Source organism: Carettochelys insculpta, chromosome 3, assembly GCF_033958435.1.
Source record: "Carettochelys insculpta isolate YL-2023 chromosome 3, ASM3395843v1, whole genome shotgun sequence".
NCBI classification, from domain to species: Eukaryota; Metazoa; Chordata; order Testudines; family Carettochelyidae; genus Carettochelys; species Carettochelys insculpta.
This window is the reverse complement of record NC_134139.1, coordinates 7,686,933-7,713,264: the sequence shown is the minus strand read 5'-3', so window position 1 is coordinate 7,713,264 and position 26,332 is coordinate 7,686,933. Positions and strand designations below refer to the sequence as shown.

Sequence of the window (26,332 nt, the reverse complement as noted above, 5' to 3'; positions counted from 1 at the left end):
AAACACTGAAGGAACTGATTGATGAAGCTTTCAAAGCATTAACTAGAGGACAGACTTTGGCAGTAACTTGTTGTACATTCAGACTGGATTTGTGAATACATCCAATGATTTTTTTTCCCTCATTCATCCTTCTGCGTAAATATAGTTTATGTTCCACTTGCGACGATCTCCATTTCTTCAAGTGTTTAATAACAGCCCTGATGAATCTTCCTATTACCGCCATCACTTTGCCAGACAAGATCTGACCCAGTCCCTCATCATGATCCAGCCCATCCTTTATTCCTATTCCTTCTCTGGACCACCCGAGGTAAGTCACTGTCGTGCTGCGTTGAGCAGAGCGCTTTGAAACAATCCTTAATGTTGTCTAGTGAGTCATCCAAATGGTACTCTTTTATAAAGTGGTCCAGCTTGTAGTGTGGTCTGCCCTTTAATTAGGGCAATTATTCAGAAAAGTTTTGTATTTCACGACAAGGATATTGTTTAAAATTCTAAAGTTGTGAACTAATATAGAGTGAACATAATATTCTTTCAATTTCAAATCAAACTGACAGAGCTGCAAAATACCTTTTCTACTCATTGTATTTCCTGCAGCTGGTGGTAGCTTGATGATTCGTTCCACGGTACTTGTGTCACTGGCTAGACTCTGAAAATTGCTTATTCATACTGATTAGCACTCTAATGACTCTGTTGTGTATTGGTGTAGTACAGCAATCCATTGCCCTGAACTGGAAACTTAATACAGTTCTGAGAGCATCACAGTGATGGAGTTTTCATTTTCTCTTGCTCAGCCTGTGCTTTTGGACAGCAGCAGCATTCTTGCTGACAGAATTCTGCTGATGGATACTTTCTTCCAGATCGTAATCTACCTTGGTGAGGTAAAGTACAAATCATGGGCTTTTCTCTTGTAGACCTGCACCATTACTCTGTCTGTGTGTGTGTGTGTGTGTGAGTGTGTGAGAGAGAGAGAGAGAGAGAGAGAGAGAGAGAACGCATGCGCGAGAAGTTCAGGAAATAGGGGCGTGGGGAATGTTGCAGCACTCCCAGGATTTGCACCCAGCTTTCACACACCTGTGCACCAGCCCTACTGTTGACCCACCAGGTTTGCCAGCACTGGGTCCTGGCCTCTGGGCAGCCCCTGCAGGGCCCTCATGCCTCTGGGGTTTCCTCAGGCTCTTTGGCGTCGCTATTAGCCCACAGGGTCCAATTACCCACTGGTCCTGCTCCGGCAGGCTCCACAGCTGGCTCCAAGGTCCAGGCTATGTGCCCTGTAGGGTCTGCTGCCACCTGGGGTTCTACCAATGGCTCAGGTGGGACAGTGTGGGGCTAGGGCTGCCATCTGTCCCATGCGTTATGGACTGAATGCTATTGCCATGAATTATGTCTGAGCAGTCTAGTCCCAGAGAGTTGGCAACTGTTAAAGGGGCATGAAACAAGTATAAGGGAAAGGGTGTAACTCAGCCCCCCCTTGCACCCTCACCTAAAAATTGGTCCAGCACCACTGGTATAAAACAAGCTGTTTGAAAAGCTTGGGCTAGTGTAGTGACATCAGTATTAATTCCCCTGCAGTACTGCCTCTAAAGGCATGTCAGTTTGCAAATGCTCAATTATCTGTTTCCTGTTTTTTCTAAAATACGTTTTCCATGAAGGATGTACACACATCATTAATATGAATGTGAGTTGTACATACTCGTGTTGAGAAGAAATTACCACCTTCCTGTACTATTGCGATTAGATCCAGTCAGTTGTTTTGGCAAAATGTCAAGGAAAGGGATAAATTTATTTATGAGTGAAACAGTTGTCAGTTAGCTATAGTGTTATAAACACTACAAGAAAATGACTTCTGCCATGTCATTTGTCTTGGTTAAAAATTGCTGTTTCTGAGTTTAACTATGCTGTACGTAAATACGTATTTTAGTAACTAACAGTTCAAAGTTTATTTTTTGACAAATTGCTCTTACAGCTCTGTGGAAATAAATTTAGATGGTTGGCTGCATTTCTCATCACGTTAACATGTTCTTTGTTTGAATTCCGCATTAGACAAGTACAAAGCAATTGACTGAATGATAAAATGTGGATTTGTCCTGTCACGTTTTTGTGTTTTAAAGCAAAAATTCAAAGGCACAAAGTGCAGGGTAACTGGAGACATATCTTACTTTGTCTTTTCCTCCACTAGACAATCTCCCAGTGGCGGAAAGCTGGCTACCAAGATATGCCTCAATATGAAAACTTCAAGCATCTACTGCAAGCCCCACTGGATGATGCCCAGGAAATATTGCAGTCTAGATTCCCAATGCCGCGTTATATAAACACGGAACATGGAGGCAGTCAGGTATGGCAAAACCTTATCCAGGAGCAAGTGCAAGTTCTTAGCTTTTGCTTTAGTAATAAGCTGATTCTGCTGACAAAATAACTTTTGCAGTAATTCGACCCTCAGAACATAAAACCTGTACATCTTTCTTTGTGAGTCCTTACAACTAGTAGGGCTTGTCTACACTTGCTCCTAACTTCGAAGGGGGCATGGTAATCAGGGCCACGGGAGATTACTAATGAAGTGCTGCGGTGCATACTTCACAGCACTTCATTACGCTAATTTTCCCCCACAGCAACTTCGAAGCTTCAAACTTGGAAGTGCCAGCATACGTGTAGCCGCGAGCACTTTGAAGTCCCTTTGCTCCTCAAAATTTTGAGGAGTAAAGGGACTTCGAAGTAGCTCAGGCACTTCCAAGTGCTTGCGGCTATACGCATGCCAGTGCTTTGAAGTTTGAAGCTTTGAAGTTGCTGCAGGGGAAAATTAGCCTGATGAAGTGCTGTGTATTCACCGCAGCACTTTATTAGTCATCTCCTGTGGCCCTGATTACCTTGCCCCCTTCGAAGTTGGGGGCAAGTGTAGATACAGCCATAGTCTTTTTTTAAAAGCTCACTTTAGAAGTCATTCATGGGATAGGCATTGAAATAAAAGGATGGAAAAAACAAAATGGTCAGATCAGTATATGGAGAATAAATATGGATATGGAGTATATGGATCATTGCATATTAGAATGTATCTAACTTAGGTATTGCATTCAGTACAACTACTATCTTAGCAAATACTGTCAAAAAAGTTCTTCGCAATTGTGTTTATTCTCCTGTGCTGCTTAATAATCAATACTTCTGGAAAGTTACTTTACCAGTCCCAATTAGTTCCTGTTTAGTCTGTCCCTGTTTAAATGGTGCCCTTTGTTCAGTGCATAATGCTTGTGATTGACAGGTGTGTTTCTAGGAGTGGAAGGATAGTAGTTATTTGTGGTCCAAGTCCATAGTAACTTCTTTGATGAGGTGATCCTGTTTCTGTTCATCCTCCTCAAAGCACTTGTCCCAGGGCCTAGTGAGAGCATCAGAGTGAAAAGATTGGGCCTCATCAATTTCACACTGCTGTTGACTGCACCTCTGGACTAGTATTGTGTGTTCCAGCAGCTGGGCAGTCATACCCCCAAAGAAACGTGCAACAGCACTTTTTTTTGGCTCTTCCCACACACTTTTGCCAAACTAACCCCAAAGTGCAGCAAGGTAGGAACAGGAGTGCAAGAGCTAGTGCCTCGTGTATTCAGACAGGGATGCAAAGGAGGATGGATTTGGGAGCTTGTTTTTCTCCAAGAGTGCTAACCTGGTCAAATACAAAAGAAATAAAACAGCTGGAATTTTTAGCCTGGAAACTTTGTCCCTTGTGGGCCACACTGGATTAGAAACTAGACATGGCATTCTTATTCACATAGCTTATGACAGCATTAATAACTAGCAACAGGGGAGAAAGCTGTTGCCTCAGAAAAGCAAAAGAAATAGGTATCGTCTATATGCCACTGGTAATGAGAAACAATTTCTCTTTCTCTTTCTCTTATTTCCTTCTCTGCTTATCACACCCTTTATAAAAGCTGTATAACTGCCACATCAATTAGCAGCATTTGCTGATGTCCAAAAATATCAGTCAGATGTCAGTGATTACAGTGATCGAGAGAAGAAAGCCATAGCATTATATGGTTACCATAGCCACATCCATAATAGCAATTGTATCTGCACTTTAATGGGATACCTGCGCAAGTTGAATGAGAAAACATCTCCCTAGACAAAGGGTGGAATACAAAAGCTAACCAGACTGCTGAGTGATCTGGGGTATGGTGGTAAGTCCTGAGGATGTTGATTTTATATATTTTATTGATTTAAAAACTGTTTTTGTAATACTTGGTTTGTTTTCTATAGGCCCGGTTCCTCTTGTCTAAAGTGAATCCCTCGCAGACTCACAATAACCTTTATGCATGGGGCCAGGTGAGTTATGGAGGAATTGCTACTGTCAGGGGAAGGACAGAAGTGGGCATATACAGTATACACACTTTTTATTCATATTTTCCTTCCCCTTTCTGTTTGCTTTCTAATCACATGGCATTAGGCTATGTACAACGGCTTGGTCTGTTTCTGTGGGTTGCTTTAGACCACTCCTGCTTTTCCCCGGCTAGCAGCTTTCACAGATGTTAAGGCCTGGATGAATGGAAAATCTGTTTTGTGAGGGGAGAAAACAACATCATTTCCCAGTAATATTGGAGCTGACAATGGAATTTCTGGATGATGGCTTTGATAGGCACAGTATTTCAAAACTGAAATGTACAACTCAGTTCCTAGGGCCTAGATTTTCTTGAGATCCTAGACATACATCTTGTGTTACAGTAAAGCTCAATTGATTAGTATATACTACTACTACTTAACCCTTGGACTCTGGGTGGAGCATAGGCCATCTACAAGTCTGCTCCACTTCACTGTGTCTTGGGACAAAGCTTCTAGCTGGAGAATATACTAGCTAAACTATATTAACAGGGAAGTAGTAGATAAATGAAATTAATGTGCACATTCAGGATAACATTTGCAAACTTGGATGTCTAAAATTAAGCTCCTAAGTTTTTATTCAGTATTCTAAATAAAGGTTAAATGTGATAAGTAGTGGGAACAGCAATCGTATTGTGAGGTTCTGAGTACCTGTTTCTCTTGATGCAGATCTTCCAGGGTTCAGTTTAACACGCCTAGCTGGGCTGCACTGAATCAAACCATCAGTGTGCCGCTGTCTACCCCTGTGCCCCTGGAAGTTGTGAGGAGTCAGGGGAGTTGACAGGAGAGTTTCTCCTGTTGACCTCCCACTGCATGGAAGGCAGCAAAAATCGATGTTAGATATGTTGACTCTAGCCATGCTATTCTTGTAGCTGGAATTGTGCATCTAAAATTGATTTAGCCTCCTAGTGTAGACCTGGCCTGGTACTATAGAGCAAAAGTATTAGTAAATGAATCAACCCACTAGGTATGTGGACCATATCTGAATATACAATGCATTTGATTTTGTGTCTGTTTGCTCTTCCTGTTCCTTTGTTTTGTCTTTGTAAATTGTCTGGGGCAGGAATACACAGGTTGCTTACTGACTAATAAGCATTTCACTACACTGTATTCTTTTGGGAAGCCACAATATGAAATGTTAATGTTGCTTGTGTTACCAAGTGGCTTCTTTCCAATATACCCTCTTGCAGTTGATTTAGCAGATAATTAGGCGTGGGCACTGAAGTCTGACACCCTTTCAGAACAGTCCTAGTGGGAACCATATTTGGTTTTGTTCTTACGGTTGTTATTTTATATTATTGTAGGAATCGGGATCTCCCATCCTGACAGATGATGTTAGTCTCCAGGTGTTCATGGATCATCTGAAAAAGTTGGCAGTGTCAAGTACATCATAACTTTAACTTAACCAGGAAGTGACAAAAAAGCAAAGAATTAACAGGATCATGGTGACAGTTAACAGCACGGAAAAACTTGCTACATTCCTTTTCGTCTTTGAGATCAAGGCTTTTAAATATTACACAAAATGAATATGTAAGGGGAGTTTTGTACTAAGTTTTTTTTAGATTAATTTATTTTTATTCCTTTTTATGTGATCTCTCTGATCTTAATCTTCATACGTTGCAGCCCAAGGATGTTTTAGCTGATACAGATGTTAATACATTTTTAGATTAGTTTTAATGGCCTGTGTGTAAAAAATAATTTGAAAAACAGTAACTTGCCTTTCAGCAAATTCATTAGATATCGGGGGGATTGCACTGATGAAAACTACATTTGGAGGAGTAGATCATTGGTATTTAGTGCTGGACCGAACTTGTGTGTGTGCATGTGTGCACTGAGAGGTTGACTTCGTCACACAATGAACTACAACATGAATTTGAACTTTTTTCAGTGATCTTGAGATCACAGATTGCTTCATCATGTTAAGACTCAGAATTAAGACTCAGAGTTAAGGTTTTGATCAAGAACATAAGGGCGCTATCTAAATTAATTAAGTTCCAGCTCTGCTGTTACCATCTAAATTGACTTCCTCTGTATCTGTTTTCTTCTTCTGATATACCATATCCTTAGTAATTATAGGAATTTAGTACTGGGTTCGTTGAATGTAACTCTTCTTTTATATAGATCAAAAACTAACATTTCTTGCCCATGGTATCACATAATTAGTTTTTTTTTTTTTTTGGACTTATTACACCAAGATTCTCTGCATTTCATTTTCCCTCTTCAAAACCATTGACATGAGCCAGGAATGAAGAATGTTTTCCATAGCTAGATTTCACATCTCAAGTGTGTTGCTAAGGGTAGAATGCTTGTACAGTTCCCTGTGCCTAAAATCGAACGTTAATACATGTCATGTCCTTGAAATGCAGTCTGAAAAGTGATGGTAAAAAAAGGCAGCATGAAGTTTTATGGTTTTTGTTGTTTCTGTCACCTATGCTAACTAGCTGTAGCATTTGCTGTTTTGTTTTACATTGTCAAAAAATTTAGGCGATAATTAATCTTTATAATCATTTATAATGTTCATTAGGTGTCCACAGTGTCTTCTTCAGACTAAAGAAACCCAGTTTTTTCAATCATTTCTGTTAGCTCTTATTTGATACATTAGTGGTTCCCAACCTGGGGTGTGTGAGGGTATTTCAGGGGGTCCATTAAAAAAAAAAGATTATCACAGAAAATAAATTTTAAATAAATTGCAAAGTTTTACAGTCAATTATTTGTAAATTAAATATCTTTTGATAATGTTATATTAATGGCTGTCGGAAAATCTATTTTGTGGTTTCCTTTTGCATTTAATTAAGTGTATGTAGGGGCTAGGATTTGCTTTGATGGGGGTCTGCAAATGGTTTTGGGGGGGTAATTGCGGGGGCCATGCTAGTGAAAAGGTTGGGAACCACTGATGACATTCAGTAATTTTGGTTGCTCTCTTAGGGACTTTCTCCAATTGTCCACATGGTCTGTGGATATAAAGGGAATATCTGCACATTTGCAGGGCTCTCTCTATTGTTGTACATGTCTGTGATTCTATAACTAGAAAGGATTTTGATAGGTCATATAGTCCAAACTCCTGCACTGAAACATTCCTGATGGGTTTTGTGTAACCTTTTCTTAAAAACCTCCAAGGACAGAGAAACCTCCATGGGTAATTTGGTCCAATATTTTTCTCTCCTTACAATTAGGAGGGGTTTTCTAGTGTCTGACCCAGACTTCTCTGGATGCAATTTCAAGCCCATGACTACTTGTCCTGTCCTGTCCTGTCCTGTCCTGGTGAATAAGAAGAAAAAAAAATTCTCAGCCACCTCATTATACAACTTTATTTGTATGTTTTTGAAGTGTGTGACCATGTCCCCACTCAGTATCCTCAGGCTCCAGACTAAACAAACCCAGTTTTATTCGCATAGGTCCTGTTTTCTTGACATTCATTCAGTTTTTGTTGCTTTACTCGGGATTGTCTCCAATTTGTCTACATCTGAGGCATGGTGACCAGAGCTGGACACAGCTGAAGTCTAATTAGTGCTTAGTGGAAAAACTAATTATGGTACCGTTCTTAAAACATTCTTGCTTATACATACCTGACTATTTTGCCTTTTTTCGGAAGAGGACAGCCATAATAGTTGAGATGCACTAAAGGCTGCACCTCTGAAATCCATTACTCTGTGGTCCAGCAACCAGAATGGGGACTAGCTAAGAGTTGGGCTGGAACCCTAGATGGGCTAATGGCTGGAAAGCCATGGGAGGGCCAGGATGGCTGTGGGAGTGTGCCAGCCTGGGCCAGTGGCAGGGTGAAGGGCCAGTGGCAGGGGACCACCCTTTGGCAAATGCCTTTATTGGGGACTGGTCTGATCCTGAGGGTGCTATATGAGGGAGGTCCAATGTGTATTACCCTCAGCTTCTTTTCTACAATCCCCCTCTTTTTGATACTTTCCCTTTTTCCCCCCTGCCTGTCCATCCTTAACAAGTTGTAAATATCTGCTCATGTGAATTATTCTGTGGTGCTAATTGTGTTGTAATTGTTCATTAGTATTTCAAGTTTTTTCCTGTTTATTCTCCATACTTCTTTGGAAGTTTTTATTCTTAGCTCTTGTCTTGCTTTTCCAGAGTTGATTTTTTTTCAAGTGTCTAGAGAATTGGCCTCAGAAACCCCCTGTTGTGAGCTCAGTCCTTGAGGGGGCCACTTCGGGGTCTTGGGCAAATAGGTTGAGGGGAGAGAGGGAGATCAGTGGTTTGATCATTGGCCTGCTAAACCAGTAAAAAATTCCCCTTGAGTTTGTCTGGCAAGAGCATGGGGCCAAAGCTATGTATATCTAACTGGGTAATAAACTGTTTTAAGACTCAACTGCATTCAGCAGTGGAAAAAATGCAGTGAGGGTAACTGCTAATTCAGTCCTGGCACAGCACGTGCCTGCTAAGCTCTGAGCAGGGAACAGAGAGAAGTCCTAAGCAATGTTCCCTCTATTTTTTTCTTTCTGGGGTGGAACATATTTTATGTGCCTGAGGCATGTACAGTTGTGCATCACCACTAGAAACAAATGCTGCCCACTGTGGGTGCTCGGCTAATCATCTGACCTGCATCTCACTCTCTCCTGGGCAGTGACCCACGCCCTCATCTTGCAGGGAATGCTGGTCCTAAGGCTCTGGGTTGCGCCTGGGGGCATCCCTGACCGCTCTGCATTATCAGGCCCCTGCGGGCTGTGTTTGGGGCCAGCCCCGAGAGAGTGCTGAGTTGTGAGTGGGGTGTTGTGCAAAGCACCTCGGCCGCTGGAGCCCCAGGGGAGCAGGGTGCTTCCTGGGGACCCCAGCGAGGATGGAGGGACATTCTCCCTGCCTCAGCGGCTGGAGCCTCGGGATAAGGGGCAACGTTCGCCCAGGAGCCCGGGGGTGGGGAATCCCCGGGGAGCCCCAGTCGAGAGGCGACCCAATGATGGAAGGAGCCGGAAATCGCGCGACCCCTTCCCGTACATCCTTAGGGCAGCGGGGCGGAGTTTCAGTAGCACCGCCCCCAGGCTGGGCCTATGGTCGCCCCGCCCCGCCGCCGTGAACAGGGCAGAGCGCAGGCGCGAGATCGCGTTGCCCGGGGCCTCCCCCTCCGGAGGCGGTGCCCAGCACAGGAGCCGCACGCCATTGGCTCGCCGCGCGCAGCCAATGGGGGCGGGCGTTACTAGCCGGCGCCCGGGAGCGGGATGAGGCCGGAGAGGGCGCTGCACTGGAAGGTGCGTCTGGCCGTCGTCTACGCTGTGGGCACCTGGACCTTGCTGGGCTCCATGTTCTTCTGCTCCTGGCCGCGCCGCGAGGAGCAGCAGCCTGGTACGGCCTTGCCCGCCTGAGGCCGCGCGCAAAGGGCCCCTCCCGGGCCGGGGTTGGCTCTGGGGCCGGGGCCCGCAACGGGGGTGGCTCTGGGCGTAGCGCGTCCCTCTCCCTGGCCTTTGCCTCAGCAGCCCCCACCTCCCCCAGTCGCTTCTCCTGCCCTGCGGTGCCGTTGACCCGCTGGGCGCGGGGAGACTGAGCGGGCGCCCTCGGGCGGGTGTCAGCGGCTGGGCGGGGGAGTGGCCTGGGGAGGCGGAAGCGGGGCTGCCTGCGGGCCCTGCGGCGCTGGTGCTCGGACGGACGGTGGCGGTGCGAGCGGGAGGGGTCGCCAGCTCACACCCACACACGGGGCTGGCGTGTGACCGGGCCGAGTGCGTTAGCGGCGCAAGTGAGGTCTGAGTAAATTCTGAGGCCCTGGTAATTCAGTTCGGAGCCGGTCCTGGCCCGTAGCTTGAAGAGACTCACGGCCGGTGGGGAGCAGTCCCGTAGCACCTTAAAAACTAGCCAGTGTGTTGATTAGGTAGTGAGCTTTCGTGGGTAAGGCCCACTTCTTCAGACGAGACAGTAGAATCCAGGGTTAAAATATGGGGCAGGGGAAGCGTGAGGGGGATGTCAGCTGTCGCTAGTAGGACTGGTGGAAGAAGTACGTTGAGTGGGATGGGTGCCATTCCTGTGAATGTCAAAGGTGGGGAAATTGCCCTTGTAATGTGTAAAATAATTGTGATCCCTGTTAAGCCCCAGGTTAAATGTGTCAGACTTGAAAACGAAATTCAATTCAGGTGTCCCCTTCTGTAATCTTGTGGTAAGACTTTGTAGAAGCACTAGTGGATGGCTACTTTTGAATCCTTAATTGAATGTCCAGGGAGGCTAAAGTGTTTCTCTATATGTTTATATGTATTCTAATTCCTGGTGTTGGATTTATTTCCGTTCATTGTTTTGGTACAGAGACCGTCCAGTTTCTCCAACGTACAAGGCAGAGTGGCGTTGCTAGCACATGATGATATATATCGCATTACTGCATGTGCAGGTGTATGCGTCCCTGATGATGTGTCTGATGTTGGTGTCTCTAGTATTGATACATGGGACATTCAGCAAACAATGGGGTTTGCTGCAGGGATAGATTCCTGGTTTAATATTTTTTGCGGTGTTTGGCTGCCGGCAAGTTTTTTGTGTTTTTTTTTGACCTTGGGGAGCTGCCTGTAGGATGGGACTAGTAAATCACCCAAGGTGTGTGAGAGTGAGGGATTACATTTCAGTACAGGTTGTAGATTGTTGTCATCACCTCTAGGCCTTAACTTAAACCCCTCCAGCACATCACTTACAAACTAACCTCATTTACTTCTTCCACTGGTCCCATTAGTGACAGGTGACCCCCCCCCCCTCCTTTCCCCACTCCCCATTATTATAACCCTGGATTCTATTGTCTACGCCAATCTGAAGAAGTCTGTTTTACCCACAAAAGCTCTTGAATAAACAAACTGGTTAGCCTTTAAGGTACTACAGGACTGTTTGTTTTTTTGTGAAGCTACAGACTATTATGGTAACCCTTTTTGAGATGATTTACAACAGGTAGGGGGTGGGACAAAGCTTGCACCCATATGGAGCTTCTGGGTGGTATATAAAGAAGCCTTGGCTATTTTGTTTTGAAAACATTTTGTTTCCTATTTGTGTTAGCCTAAATACGCCAGAAATGTTGATGCTCTGTACAGACCCTGCATTGCCACTCTTTTGGGCCAAAAGTGAATGACCCTGAGCTTTTTACATATAGGCTCTGTCTATAGTGGACACACTTGAGGTGCTAAGAACCATTCTGTTCTCTCAATGTGCTTGTGAACTATACCATGTCTACACACACAGACTCTGTATGTCCTCCATACTTGTCAAATATATGTAGGGTTAGTCTTGCTTTAGTGGGCTTTGTGTACGTTGGGAAGATTTAACCAAATTTCAGTTGGGTTTTATAACTTGTTAACTGACAGCGCAGACAAGGCTGTCAAGGGTATTCATTTTAAAGAGTAAACTTCATTGGTGCGTTATGGCTTAATAGACCGATTCACATACCAATGCCAAATTTACTAAATATACTAAATGAAATTGTAAACATAAACGTTGATTAAATTGTTAAAAATGATGCATCTGATGAAGCTGGTCTTTGCCCATGAAAGCTTATGCTCCAAAATATCTTAGTCTATAAGGTGCCACAAGACTTCTTGTTGTTCTTGAAGCTACAGACTAACATGGCTTCCTCTCTGATACTTTAAATTATTGCTTATAAAAGTGTTATAAATTTCTGCCTAAATTTTTGGGAAGCAATAAAGTGAAGCACAAAAACTAACTGAATATATAGTTGTTAGAATATCCTGATGCAACTGTGTTGGCAGCTAAAATCAGGGAAACAAGTTGTTAAGACTGGCTCTTTTTTTGTATTAGGTAAAGAAGGAGTGGCTATGGAGGAGGAAGTGATGCCAGCAGATGCCCATTTCGTCTCAACAGTAACTTACAGACAGCTTTCTGCACCTAGACTGTATGATAAGGTGATATCGTTCTTCACAAGCGGTGATGGCCCTGGTCCAGAAGAATAACTGATCATGGAAATTAGGAATTTGATACACACATAAGAGAGAGATTGCAGGGACATGAAAAGTTGTTAGCTGAAGACTGATTTTCATGCTGTTTCAGAAACAAACACATCAAACCCACAATCTCATGCCTATAAAACAACCAGCCAGCCAAACAAAAAAAAAAAAACCCAGAATGATTTGCAAAGCCTAATGAACTTTTTCAATTCTCTTAAAAGCAGTGTTTTCCAAGGAAGTCTGAGTGCTGAAATATTAAACAAGTAATAAATTATTCAGTTTCCTACAACTAAATCTGTGTAGTTTGATACCATTTATTTTAATTTTGAACACCATGTAGTGTCTTCCAAATTAACATGATTTACCTCTGCTAGATCTTTATCTGCACTTAAGGGTTGTTGCTTTGATGAGGCAATAAGAAATTGCCATGTCAGTCTAGAGGTTGTGAATGTGAGAACATTGGACACCAAATGCTCTTCTGTTAAAGTAAATTATTTTACTTTGTTGGCTTTGGAGAAAGTCCTCATGTTACCATAGTTGGAAAGTGGGAATGGAAGTTAATACTCAGAGGAATATAGAAATTCAAATCTTAAACAGAATTAAGTGACTGAAGTGTTCACTACCCCATATGAGTAACTCATCTGTTTCATCTCTTTTCAGGAAGGTGTGAAGTTAAAGCTGTAAATAGTGACTGTTGTTAACAGTACTCTTGCCAACAGATATATCATGTTAATGGTTCAATTCTACGAGGTCACTTTCTTGGAGCAAGTTGTTTATATGTAAAGTTGCCTTAGCACGTCTGAAGAGTACTCGAGAATGGCACTACTTTCCCCTCAGATATGCTTTCTAAGATCTGATCTACACTGTGAGCTTTTGTTGAAGTTAGCTGTGTTATGTTGATTTTTATAATGAATTTCTTTACACCACCAAGCTGCTGGTACTGACCTTAAGGGTTTTTAAACTATACTTTGGTACTCCAACTCAATTAGGGGAGTAATGCTAAACTTGATCTTCTGGGGTACTACAGGCACAGTACTGTTGAAGGTGATGTTCTTGGCCTCTGGGAGGTATCCCCCAGTTTCCTGAAGCAACTGCTTTAGTGAGTACTTTCAACTCTGCTGCACTCCCAGGGAAAGGCCCACAAACTTTGCAGTATCATTTTCTGTTTGGCCACTATGGTGAGTCCAGTGGCACATCTGACCATGAATGCCCAGGGCTGCAAACAGACTCCAGCAGGGAGAATATGGGATATCCTGGATCTGATTGCTGTGTGGGGAAAAGAATCTTTGCAGGCAGAACTCCAAATCAGTAGAAGCAACACTGCTCTCTATGCCAAAATCACATAGGGCATGGTGGAAAAAGACTACATCTGGGATACCCAGGAGTTCTGCATGAAAATAAAGGAGCTCAGGCAAGGGTACCAGACGACAAAAGAGGGAAATTATCACTTTGGGCTAGAGCCACAGATATGCTACTTCTGTGAACAGCACCATGGCATGCTGGGAAGGATGTGACCACTGTTCCAGAACTGTCAATAGCTACAGCCCAAGCAACTCTTTAGGAAGCCTCCAGCAATGATGAGAAAGGGGAGAGAAGCGCTCAGCAGCAAGTGGAACATCCATTCTCACCTGCAGCCATGACCTTTTTCGAACTTTGAAGCTAATCTCTTCCAGGCCCTCTTTTTGCTGGACCCTAATGATGGGGAGGGCACTTCTGGGGAGTGCATATTTGTAACTGTGGCACAGTGGTTAAATATATATTGGTTTAATTTTTGTTCTTGCATGAATAATTGGGATACAGTGGCAGCCAATCCCCCTGCACAGTGAGAGCACCACAGGTAGGGGATTTGTTTAATGTGCCTGGAGGTAGAGGTGGAAATCCTCCCTGCACCTTTCTACAAGGCTAGCAGGGAGGTACTCTGCAATCTTTCTCAAAAAGTTTCTGCATAGGGCAGCCTTATTCTGCTCTTCGAGGTAGGATACCTTACCACGCCAAGCCAGCAATAAGCAATCTGGTATCATTGCACCACAAAGCATAGTAGCATAACCTCCAGGTTTCCACTTTTGTACAGCATCTACGCTCTATTGGGCTCTGTGATACAGAGAAGACTGATACTGTGCCTAGTGACCTGGGTGAAATGGGGGAAGTTCGATTATTGATAGCACTGAGGCAGTCCACCTCTGTTTGTTCATCCCCAGTAAATTAAGACTACAGGTTTGGGGCCTTGTTTGTCATGGATTGTGCAAACATGTACATGGCATTCAGGGCTGTAGTTTGTGTTTCAAAGCAGAAATAAAATAGCCCTTTAACATGTTACTTGCTCTGCTTGCCTGCCAAATGAGGTCAGGTGCCCAATGCTCTGTGTGTTTACGATATAAAATTGGACTTTATATCTGGTGCATGTTCTTGGTGCTGTAACATGCTGGGTTCGGTGCAAGAGAGTTCACCTTCTGTTTCTTAGAATGTAATTTTCTCTGTCTGTGCTCATTTCTTTTCCAAAAGCAGTTGGAATCATCACTCCGCTACATACTAAGTGCTGGAGCAGGAGCCTATCACAGATGAGAAGATGGAAAAAAAATGTACCAGGGATGACATGGTTAATAAACTCATGCAGTCTGCCTGTTTCATGCAGAACTCATGCAGGGACCATGACTGTAAGACTCAGCCATTGACTAACCACCTGCCCTCCTAATCGAGTTCCGTATGTCCATCTCCCAGGTCTCGTAGAATGCAGGGAGAGGGAAGGCCTGGGCACCCTTCAGCTAGATTCTGAAGGATGGCTTCTGGAACAGAAGGCTGTCAGTCCCATAGCTTCACTTATTATACAGGGTGATTGTAAGAAGCCAAGTACCCTTGTACTCCCACTCTTCTCCATTATCAGACCCTAGTTATGCCAGCAACTCCTTTTCTATTCAGCTCATTCTCTGTTCCCTGAATGAAAAGGCATGATTTTAGAATAAAAGCATCTTTATTGTGCCATGGGTGGGGATTAGGGATTTGCAGCATAGTACATGCAGAATAGAGGGCAGCCTGGTAACAAATAATACACATAACTGTCCCATCATTGATAATGAAACTGGTTTTCAAAGTCTTTCTGATATGCAGTGTGCCTCAAGGTGCTGTACTTATTGCCCTGGTGTCTAGCTGCTTGTAATTAGTTGCCAGATGATCTGCCTCGACCAACCACCCTCCCAAAAAAGTTTTTTCCCTTACTTTAACAGAAATTGTACTACACACAGCAAGCAGCAGTAACAATGGGAATAGTGCTTTCAACGAGGTCTAACCTAGTCAGTAAACTTTACCAGTATCCTTTTAAAGAGCTAAAGGCACATTCTACCACCATTTTGCACTTGCTTAGCCTGTAGTTGAACTGCTCTTTGCTCTTATGCAGGCTGCCTGTGTATGTTTTCATGAGACACTGGAGTAAAGGGTAGATTGGTCTCCAAGGATAACTGTTAGCATTTTAATATTACCAATGGGTAATTTTCCAGGCTGGAAAGAAAGTTCCATCTTGCGGTTTTCTGAAGAGACTGGAGTTCCTGAAGATGTGCACCTTGTGCTCCTTTCGTGACTATCCCATGCTGCTGTCAGTAAAATGACCTTTGTAGTTCACAACAATAAAGCAGTCAAGTAGCACTTTAAAGACTAACAAAATAATTTATTAGGTGAGCTTTCGTGGGACAGACCCACTTCTTCAGACCATAGCCAGACCAGAACAGACTCAATATTGAAGGCACAGAGAACCAACAACAGTAATCAAGGAGGACAGGTCAGAAAAAAATGATCAAGGTGAGCAAATCAGAGAGTAGAGGGGTAGGAGGGCAGGGAGAGATCAAGTATTAGATTAAGCCAAGTTTGCAAACGAGCCCCTATAGTGACTCAGAAAATTCCCATCCTGGTTCAAACCACCTCTTAATGTGCTGAATTTGAATATAAAAGACAGCTGATCTGTCTCCCTTTCAATAATGGTGCAAAAAATTTTCTTCAGTAACATGCAAACTCTTAAGTCATAAACAGAATGGCCCACTCCATTAAAATGTTGACTAACCAGTTTGTGGATCTGGAGTGTTTTTATGTCTGTTTTGTGCCCATTAACTCTTTGTCTAAGGGAGTTATAAGTCTATCTAATGTACAAAGCATCTGGGCATTGTCGGCACATGATGGCATATATGATGATAGTTGAGGAACAGGAGAATGTGTCCGTGATTCTGTGAATAACCTGGTAAGGTCCAGTGATGGTATTTCCAGAAAAGATATGTGGACAGAGCTGGCAGCGGGCTTTGTTGCAAGGTTCCAGGCCGGGTATTCCTGGGGTATAGACATAAGAACATAAGAATGGCCATACTAGGTCAGACCAAAGGTCCATCCAGCCCAGTATCCCGTCTGCCAACAGTGGCCAATGCCAGGTGCCCCAGAGAAGGAGAACAGAAGACAATGATCAAGTGATTTATCTCCTGCCATCCATCTCCTGCCGCTGTACTGAAGGCTAGGGCACCATACTTTACCCCTGGCTAATAGCCATTTATAGACCTAACCTGCAAAAATTTATCAAGCTCTTTTTTAAACCCTAATAGAGTCCTGGCCTTCACAGCCTCCTCGGGCAAGGAGTTCCACAGGTTGACTGTGCGCTGTGTGAAGAAAAATTTCCTTTTATTAGTTTTGAACCTACTACCCATCAATTTCATTTGGTGTCCCCTAGTTCTTGTATTATGGGAAAAGGTAAATAATATTTCTATATGCACTTTCTCCACACCATTCATGATTTTATATACCGCTATCATATTGCCCCTCAATCGCCTCTTTTCCAGACTGAAAAGTCCCAGTCTCTCTAGCCTCTCCCCATATGGGACCTGTTCCAAACCCCTGATCATCTTAGTCGCCCTTTTCTAATGCCAATATATCTTTTTCGAGGTGAGGAGACCACATCTGCACGCAGTACTCAAGATGTGGGCATACCATAGTTTTATATAGGGGAAGTATGATATCTTTTGTCTTATTATCGATCCCTTTTTTAATAATTCCTAACATCCTATTTGCCTTACTAACTGCCGCTGCACACTGCGTGGATGTCTTCAGAGAACTATCCACTATAACTCCAAGATCCCTTTCCTGATCTGTCGTAGCTAAATATGACCCCATCATGTTATACGTGTAATTTGGGTTATTTTTTCCAATATGCATTACCTTACACTTACCCACATTAAATTTCATTTGCCAGTTTGCTGAGATCTTTTTGTAGTTCTTCACAATCCCTTTTGGTTTTGACTGTCCTGAACAACTTGGTGTCATCTGCAAACTTTGTCACCTCACTGCTTACCTCATTTTCTAGATCATTGATGAACAAGTTGAACAGGACCAGTCCCAGGACTGACCCCTGGGGAACACCACTAGTTACCCCCCTCCATTGTGAAAATTTACCATTTATTCCACTGTGGCTGTTGGTCCTCCCAACCTTACTCTAATCTCTGATTTGCTCACCTTGATCATTTTTATCTGATCTGTCCTCTTTCATTACTGTTTTTGGTTCTCTGTGCCTTCAATATTGAGTCTGTTCTGGTATGGCTATGGTCTGAAGAAGTGGGTCTGTCCCATGAAAGCGCACCTAATAAATTAGTTTGTTAGTCTTTAAAGTGCTACTTGACTGCTTTTTTGTTTTGATAGTATATAAACTAACGTGGTTCCCTCTCTGTTACTATTTGTGATTCACCAGCCCTTGCAACACCATTGAGAAGTACGCAGGGTGGTTTGTGTGTTCTTTGCAAGGTGGTATTCTGTCAAGATGTGTGTTCCATCTACCATCCCATCAGAATTAGGGAACCCCAATGCGGCAAAGCCATCCACTGTGTCCTGCATGTTCCCCAGCATCACTGCTTTTCTCAGCTGGAGGGTACTGATTGTCCTGGCTAGCTGGCTCACCGCTGCCCGCGTGTTGATTTACCCACTCCAAATTCCCAACAGAGCAGTAGTAGTCTGGTGTTGCAAGCCTGTGGCTTGTCTAGATCCGGCCCACAAGGCTTGGGGCTCATCCTGCAAGTGCAGTGGGGAGCCCAGGCTGGTGCTCCAACCCCATAGCAGTCTTGCTACTGTCAGCTCCCTGCTGTGTGGGGCGGGGGGGAGGGGATGACCTAGAGACTCACAGGCCAGAGCTAGGCAAGCTGGGGCCAGGTCTGACCCCTGGGCTCTGCCTAGCAGGAGAGGAAGTGCTGTTTCATTCAGGGGCTATGTCAGTAAAGTGTTCAGTTGTTGTTTTTTTTTGGGGGGGGAGGAGGGGTTGCTTCTCACATTAATGTGGCCCCTGACTCATTTTCTATGGGTCAGTGGCTCCTAACCCAAAGAAATTCCTCACCCCTGTTGTAAAAGGTTCTGTATATAGAGCAGGGTTTCCCAAACTTTATATAGCTGGAAACCTGGGGTTTTTTTCAGTATTTTTTTTTGTAGCCCAAAAATATAAATGCATATAAAAAACTTTCACTGCTTATTCAAAATAGTACTGTACATAATATAAATCTTGACATAAAATACTTAAGTACTTAACATTTATTAGCTTAATTACATGGGAAAATACAAAATGTACTAATTTAGTAATCTTGTGCATGATGATTTGTATATTTTCTAAGGACCGGTATTTTTTTTCCACAGCCTGATCTTGGGCTGCGGCCCACACTTTGGGAAACACTGGTATGGAGCATTTATAGACTGACTGCACCTGTGCCACAAACACTCTCAAAGCCTTGAGCAACCTGAGCAGCAATTACATCCCTTTTGTAGGACTCCTAGGCGAGCAGACAGACAGGAGGTGCAAGAATGAGGGACAGAAAAGACACTCTTGTAACAAAATACTAGATTTGGACATTCTTCCTATGAACTACTGGGTTCAGTAAGATGAATTCTCTCTGCAGTACAGGCGTACAGTGCTCAGGCGCTGGAACACGACCCTGCCAATGAACCTAACTAGGGCTGTTTTTGAAAAGAATCAGACGGTTTTTTTGAAAGCACCTGCACAAGCATCTCCACTACCTGGCCCGACTCGAGGGTGGCAGCAGCAGCGGAGGTTGACCCGGTTTTCTTTACGGCTCGGTTACAGGGTGGCTCCGCTGGGTGGGGAAGAGGAAGACAGGGAAAGAACATTTGCATAGAGGACCGAACAGACGCGCGCACGAGCGAGCGCTGCACGTCACGGGCGTGGCGGGGCGAAGGGCCGGGAATGGGAGCGGGCGCTGCACAAGAAGATGCCGTGAAACCTTCAGGGCTGCGAGGAAGGGGCCAGCCGCACCCGCGTGGGGTGATTTAAACAACCCCAGGGGCCGGGCCGGGCCTCCGTCTGGCTGCAGGGGCTGCGCTCCCCCCTCTGCTCCTGGGGCGCCCCCCTGCCCGCCCCCTTGTCCTGGGGCGCCCCAGCGCTGCTCCCCTCTGCGAACGCACCTGTCTCTGCGTACGGGCCGCCCACGGGGGCGGGCCCCGCTCCCTCCGGCTGCCGCCCGCTGCAGCTCCGCCGGGGGCCGCCAGGGGCCGCCCGCGCATTCGGATCTCCGCGCCGTGCGCGCCGCCGCCCGTCCCCCGCACCGCCCTGCCCCGCCCCTCCCGGCTGCGCGGCCCCGGCACCATGAAGGCGATAATCCAGCGGGTCACCCAGGCCAGCGTGACAGGTCAGTGCCGGGCCGGGCCCGGCCCGCCCCGCGGCAGCCGCCTTCGCGTCCCTTCCGCACCCCCCCCCCCGCCCCGCGCGGCTCCCCCCCACCCCCAGGCGCCTCTCCCGCCCGCCCTGCCAGCCCCTGCCGTGGCCGTCCCGTCCGTGCGCGCGCGCGCTCCCCCTGGCGCCTCTGTCCAGCCCCCCGCCCCACGAGTGCCGCCCCCCCGTCCCTGCACCCAGAGTTCCTCCCGCCCCGGCACCCGCGGGCCGTTCCCTCCCCTGCTGCCCTTCTCCCCCCCTTCTCAGTGCCCACCCGGTGACCCCCATCTCAGCCTCCCGCTCCCCTTCTGCCTCTACCGTCCCTCCACCCAATTGTCTCCCCTCCTTCCGCACACACTTGCCCCCCACCCTCCCCCCGCAAAAAAAAAAACCCCAAACCCCTTGAACGAACCGTGTACCTGTGGTGGGGATGAAGTTCTCCCAGGTGAACCCTGTCACGTTGTGCTGAGTCCAAACCCCCTTCACGATTGAAAAACCCGCCACCCTTCTAAATGCTGGTGTTGCCTTCCTGGGCCTGCGGCCAGCCAGCTCCCGCACTTCTGCCGCTGCGCTGAGCTGGGCCACAAACAGAGCAGGCCAGGGTGACGGGCCTGGATAGCCGCAGAACCCACGCAGCAAAGTGGAAACTGTTTGATATAAGTGTTTTGAGATCTACTGATTGAAAGCACCTTGTGTACTATTGTTCTTCCATTGCTACAGTCATCTACACTTGCTATCTCAGACCCTACCAGCGAAGCTTGAAGTTTGGTCACTGGTATTTGCTAAGATTTGTGAAAGGCCCCTTTCAGGGAAGGAGCTGTTTGACTGTGTATACACAGCATGACTGCTATCTTGGATTTGATTTGACCTGACCTGCTCTAAACTTATTTCTGTCAGTCTGCATACTCCTGAGGGCAGGGTGTCTATCTCACTGCTATTTGGTGGAACTCTCTCTGCAAATTCATTATTTTCTGGTTATTTTCAGTCTTAATTTTTCAACACACTTCTGCCTTTTGTATCCTTATTGTATCCACTGATACAGGGGAATATTGCTGCATAAATGAATTTTAATAACGTGACTGTAGTTTCCTCTTGGATTAACTTTTGACTTTGTTGTTGATTACGGCAAGTCTTAGCAGATCTGCATCTGGCCGAGAGGTTGCAATTCTTGCTCCTGGAGGCAGACCTCACTACTGTGATCCATGCCTTTTTCATGCTTTGTTTTACGACAGTGGAACGCTGGTATATGAGTAGGAATCCTAGGTACTACCTCAGGACAAATAACAAAGAGAATGCAATACTGTTTATTAGATTTGGGGCTTCTCTTTAAATCCATCTGGAAGCTGAAGCAAACTTCAAAACAGCAGCCCACTTACTAATCAGAGTATCTTATGTTGAGCTGTACACTGAATTGTGGATGGGATTTAAGGTGTTGGCTTTGACTTGTGCCCTAAGGGGCTGGGGCCTGCTGATGTGAGGGAAATACAGTTAAGATCAGCAGGGCTACGTCTACACGTGCCCCAAACTTCGAAATGGCCATGCAAATGGCCATTTCGAAGTTTACTAATGAAGCGCTGAAATGCATATTCAGCGCTTCATTAGCCTGCGGGCGGCAGCGGCGCTTCGAAATTGACGAGCCTTGGCGCCGCGCGGCGCGTCCAGACGGGGCTCCTTTTCGAAAGGACGCCACCTTCTTCGAAGTCCCCTTATTCCCATGAGCTCACGGGAATAAGGGGACTTCGAAGTAGGTGGCGTGCTTTCGAAAAGGAGCCGCGTCTGGACGCGCCGCGCGGCGGCAAGGCGCGTCAATTTCGAAGCGCCGCTGCCGCCCGCATGCTGATGAAGCGCTGAATATGCATTTCAGCGCTTTATTAGTAAACTTCGAAATGGCTATTTGCATGGCCATTTCGAAGTTTGGGGCACGTGTAGACGCAGCCCAGAGGTGCATGAGTTTGGCCAGATCTGCATGAAAGGGGAATGTTGAATTAAGATACATGGCTTCAGCTGCATTACTTATGTAGCTGGAGTTGACATGCTTTAATTTGAGCTTTTGCGCAGTCTCTGCTGCGGAAGGCTGATGAGAGCGAATGCTTCTATTGACTTCCCTTACTCCTTGCAAGGAGCGTGAGAACCGGCACCAATGGGAACATCTGAGTTAGATTTAGTGTGTCTCTACCAGACAAACTAAATCAAACTCCATAAAATCAACTGCAGCTGCATCAATCTTCCACATAGTGAAGACGTCCCCTCAGTATCAATCAGAGGCAGTTGTGGACAAGATAATCTCCATGAAGGGCCTTCTGTTCTACAATTTGTTGCTTCCTAACCTTCATCTGAAATTATGCAAGTCTATTGGCCCTATCAGGTGCACCAGGCAGCCAGTCGTGTTTTGTGGGCTTTTGTTCGCAGCTCTCAGTCTCCTCTGTCCTGGCAGTTTGAATTCTGTTTTGAGGGAGGCTGCTGGCTTTTTCCCCCCGTTGTTTGTACAGGGATGACTGTAGTTTTTATTAACAAATACTAAAGTGTGCTTACTTCACAAAGGGTTTCTTAGATGTTGTGTAAATAGGATGACCATCCGTCCCGTGTGAGGGAGGCCAAAAAGGTGTCCTGACTTATTTTTCACAAGGGGCTAATTGTTCCGTATTTGGGCCCTCCCCTATTGCTGGCAGGAGTCGCTTCCCTGAGCCTCGGGAAGCAGGGGGGAGCATGGGCAGCTGCTGTGGCCCTGCCACTGCTCTGGGGTTCGTGGGGCTGGCCAGCGGCTGCTGATTCTCCGGGCTCCTGGGGAGCACTGGCGGCTGCTTGGTGAAGCCGTGAGGAGCCACCCCTCACCCATATCTCCCCATCCCGTATTTGGGACAGGGAGATACGGTCACCTTATATATAAACCTAAATAAAATAACCGCAGCCATGGCCGGGGATTCTCATTGAAATCACTTTGAATCTCTCTTGGTATATTAAACTGAGCCGAGAGGGACCTGTTTTATTTTAAACACCATGAAACTGGTACTTGTTTTCAGTGGGTGGGTAGAATTAGCCCACGTATACAAAGATCTATTTTTGTAGGTAGATTCAAAGGCTAGATGGGATGGTTGGGTTCATCTAATTTGACTTTCTGCATAACAAGGACATAGGGTGTCCCTGCAGTAATTCTTGCTTCGTGTTCTGTGACTGTGTTTGTATTAAAGTAGGGGTCAGCAACCCCAGGCACATGTGAGCCGATTTTCATCATCATGTGAGACAGGAGCTAAGTCCCTCCCCTTCTCCCCCATGCAGCAGGGAGCTTTCTCAAAGCCATGCAGCCTATAGATTAACAAAAGGCCAGCTAATGCTACCCACCACCACCTACATGGTGAAACTCTGTATCGTTATTTATTAATGAAGCTGTTGTAAATAGGACTATTAATGGCTTTCAAAAGTATCATTGGTACTTGGACCATATATAGAGGTCAAAAAGTCAAATTTTGGCATTCTGCTCCGGAGAGGTTGCTGCCCCCTGCATTAGTGCATAATGTTTAGAACAGTTGAAAAACCTTGACATGTTGATGCAAAAGGAATATGAAACTGCATCGCCTCATAAACTGCTCAGCCAACTTGAGTGCAGTAGAGATCCAATGTCGTCTTGATTTCAGGTCAGGGCCTTATTTGCAGCACGATAATGCTTGCCTTTTTGCAATTTTTGTAAGGAATGTGAGCACTGACACAACAAAATGCTGAATTCAACTCATGTTTTCTACAGTGAGAAAATTAAAAGATTTGAGGGTATGTACATAAGTTATTTTTTAGGAATTTCTGCAATGCAGAGAACAGATGAGTTTATTGATTTCATACATTTGGGTGAATTTTCAAAGTATTTTTTGTGTTCTTAAGCATGTGACTCACATTGACTGTAATGAGAACTGCAAGTTGTTGTATTCTTCATGGAATACTTTGAAACAGTGAAGCAAGCATATTGAGTTGCCAAACTGCCACCTCATTTAGTGAATCAATTTCATGAGAGGCAAGGGGCTGATATTTTGTAATTCATAAAAAGAGGGCTACTAAATTTTGCCCTTAACTCAATGTCAAAAGTATTTGCTGGGGAGTAAACATTTGCAATGTTATTACAGTGCATGTGTGTGTTCTGATTTTTCTTACAGCATTGCAAGATGCTAAAATTACATGGAGGGTAATTCTCCTTTCATAGAAATGACTTTCACTCCTCTCTATAAAATTGAATTGGTGTACCTGAGCCAACATGCTACAGACAGCTTGTTAACTTTTTAAATGCAAGTGATGTGTCCAGAAAGTATTTTGTGTTCATGTTGCCTGTTGGCATTCACGCTTGTACGTGACATAAAACCAGATTATATCAATTTCTCTCTTTTTTTCTTCTTTTTGTCCTGCAGTGGGCGGGGAACAAATAAGTTCCATTGGACGAGGCATCTGTGTGTTGCTGGGTATTTCTCTGGAAGACACTCACAAAGAGGTAGAACACATGTAAGTTGTGTTATGCATTGACTCTTCCCTTGTATTTGCTGTTTATTCAGATACTACAAGTTCTGAATTGCTATTAACAAAATTATATTCATAAAGTTGCTTCTTGCTCTAGGAAAATGCAAGCTCCATTTTTTTAAATGTTACATTTAGATTGTGGGCTTCCCAGTTGCAGTTTCATTTAATTTTATGAAGCACTGTGGAAAAGCTGTCTCAAAATAAATAAACCACCATGTATTTTTTTTTCCCCTCAGAAAATAACCTATTGGCTCTTTCTAGGTGTTTCCATTATTAAAAAATTTCTAGAGGATTTCACTATAAACTGTTCACATTGACGTATAACATATTTGAAAGGCAAATATCAGAGGGGTAGCCAAGTTAGTCTGTAGCTTCAAAACCAACAAGAAGTCCTGTGGCACCTTATAGACTAACATATTTTGGAAGTGGGTCTTTGCCCACAGAAGCTTATGCTCAAAAATATGTTAGTCTATAAGGTGCCACAGGACTTCTTGTTATATTTGAAAGATTTTTTGATACTAGAAATCTTAAGCTTTCTTTTCAGTCTGCACTTGAAAAGTTGAGCACTTCTGAAAGTTGAAAGGGATGTGATGGGACCATTAACGCTTTTTCTAAGTCAAACAAGGAACAGTTAGGTCTGGTCTATGCTATATGGGGAGCTCAAGCTAAGTCACACTAGCTCAGCTTTGTGAATTGCGTCGCCGAAGTGGACATATTTAAATCTATCTATCACAGTGCCTTCACTGAGGTGCATTGACGGGAGACCCTCTTTCACAGACTTCCCTTGCACTTGTTATTCTGTGGAGTACTAGAGTTGATGGGAGGTTAATCAGTGATCGATTTATCACAGCTGTACTATCAACCCCCTGCTGGATCGATTGCTGTACGTCGGTCTGGCTGGTAGGATAGGCGTACCTTAAGTAAACTAAAGGAATGCCCAAAAGGGGAAGGAGGTGGTGAGTGAAGTGGATGAAGTCATTGATGATTGGAGAGAAGAGTGGAGAATGGGTAGCCTCAGCTGTCATTGGATACTGAAGAGAGCAGCTGGTGGCATTGTGAACCCATTCAGGGGATTGACTGGCTAAAACCGGAAGATGGGCAGAAAATTTGAAAGTAGAGTAACCTGGCTTGACACAGAGCCACATGTCACATTTTCTATCTTTCCAGTGCATTCAGTTCCCTGGGTCGTTGTGTCTTGTGCTGGCTTTATAACCGTGAAAGCTGGTGACAGTACTTCACGTGGGTGATTAGGATGTATGATTACCGAACTCCAAGGTTACATCTACGCTACAGCAATCCTTTGAAAGAAGTTCTGCTGGAAGATGTCTTCTGAAAAAGCTTCTTTTGAAAGTGTGTGTCCACACACAAAAAAGCAGAGCGAAAAAAATCAATCTGTTCTTTTGATAGAGAGCATCCACACAGTCCCCGCTCTTTCAAAAGAACGGGCCGGGATTGAAAAATCCGGCGCCATGAGGACTACTCTTTCAAAAAAGGGTTCCTCAGGGCATCTACACGTTTTTTTCTGAGAGTCTTTCAGAAAAAGGTGGTCTTCCTCATGTGGGAGAGGAAGAGGGCCGCCAGAAAAAGTGCTGCGTCCTTCTGGTTTACTATCGAAAGAATGCATTTTGTGTGTAGCTGCTGTGCAGGATTTTCTGAAAGAGCCCCCCGGTTTTTGAAAAAACTCGCTAGTATAGGCATAGCCTAAGGGATTTATTTATCTAACTCAGCCCATATGAAGCTCAATAAAGAAGCAGAAAACAAACAGCTGAACGGACTGAACTATTGGAGAGAGAGTTATTCTTAAATAAAATATAAACATCATCCAGAATTGCTGAGGAGAGAAAAATGGCAAATTGGTTTAACCAGATTCTTCAAGTTCCATTGCAAGAAACTTTATCTGTTGATCCTGCAAGTGAGACTGTTTCAGAGCTGTCTTTGTCTACAA

The 26,332-nt window shown here is 44.8% G+C and overlaps 2 protein-coding genes and 1 long non-coding RNA gene across 4 annotated transcripts in view; all 3 read left to right on the top strand.

Moving 5' to 3' along the window:
* The window catches only part of SEC23B (SEC23 homolog B, COPII coat complex component), a 31,326-nt gene extending 24,456 nt beyond the window's left edge, over positions 1 to 6,870 (top strand). Inside the window, exons 16-20 of the mRNA XM_074989306.1 lie at positions 146 to 307; positions 789 to 875; positions 2,174 to 2,329; positions 4,234 to 4,299; positions 5,655 to 6,870. Coding sequence (XP_074845407.1) covers positions 146 to 307; positions 789 to 875; positions 2,174 to 2,329; positions 4,234 to 4,299; positions 5,655 to 5,744 — 561 coding nt within the window. The 3' untranslated portion in view covers positions 5,745 to 6,870. The remainder of the gene's footprint in view (positions 1 to 145; positions 308 to 788; positions 876 to 2,173; positions 2,330 to 4,233; positions 4,300 to 5,654) is intronic.
* Positions 6,871 to 9,422: 2,552 nt separating this feature from the next.
* On the top strand, positions 9,423 to 14,932 carry LOC142010175 (uncharacterized). Of its 2 annotated transcripts, XR_012644713.1 has the most exons (3): positions 9,494 to 9,648; positions 12,079 to 12,487; positions 12,885 to 14,932. It is a non-coding gene; the product is annotated as an uncharacterized LOC142010175 (long non-coding RNA). The 2 variants fall into 2 exon arrangements; XR_012644712.1 differs by lacking the exon at positions 12,885 to 14,932 and having other exon boundaries at positions 9,423 to 9,648; positions 12,079 to 12,518.
* Positions 14,933 to 19,719: 4,787 nt separating this feature from the next.
* Positions 19,720 to 26,332, top strand: part of DTD1 (D-aminoacyl-tRNA deacylase 1) — a 111,389-nt gene continuing 104,776 nt past the window's right edge. Inside the window, exons 1-2 of the mRNA XM_074988443.1 lie at positions 19,720 to 19,870; positions 24,282 to 24,372. Of these exons, the coding sequence (XP_074844544.1) occupies positions 19,828 to 19,870; positions 24,282 to 24,372 (134 nt within the window). The 5' untranslated portion in view covers positions 19,720 to 19,827. The remainder of the gene's footprint in view (positions 19,871 to 24,281; positions 24,373 to 26,332) is intronic.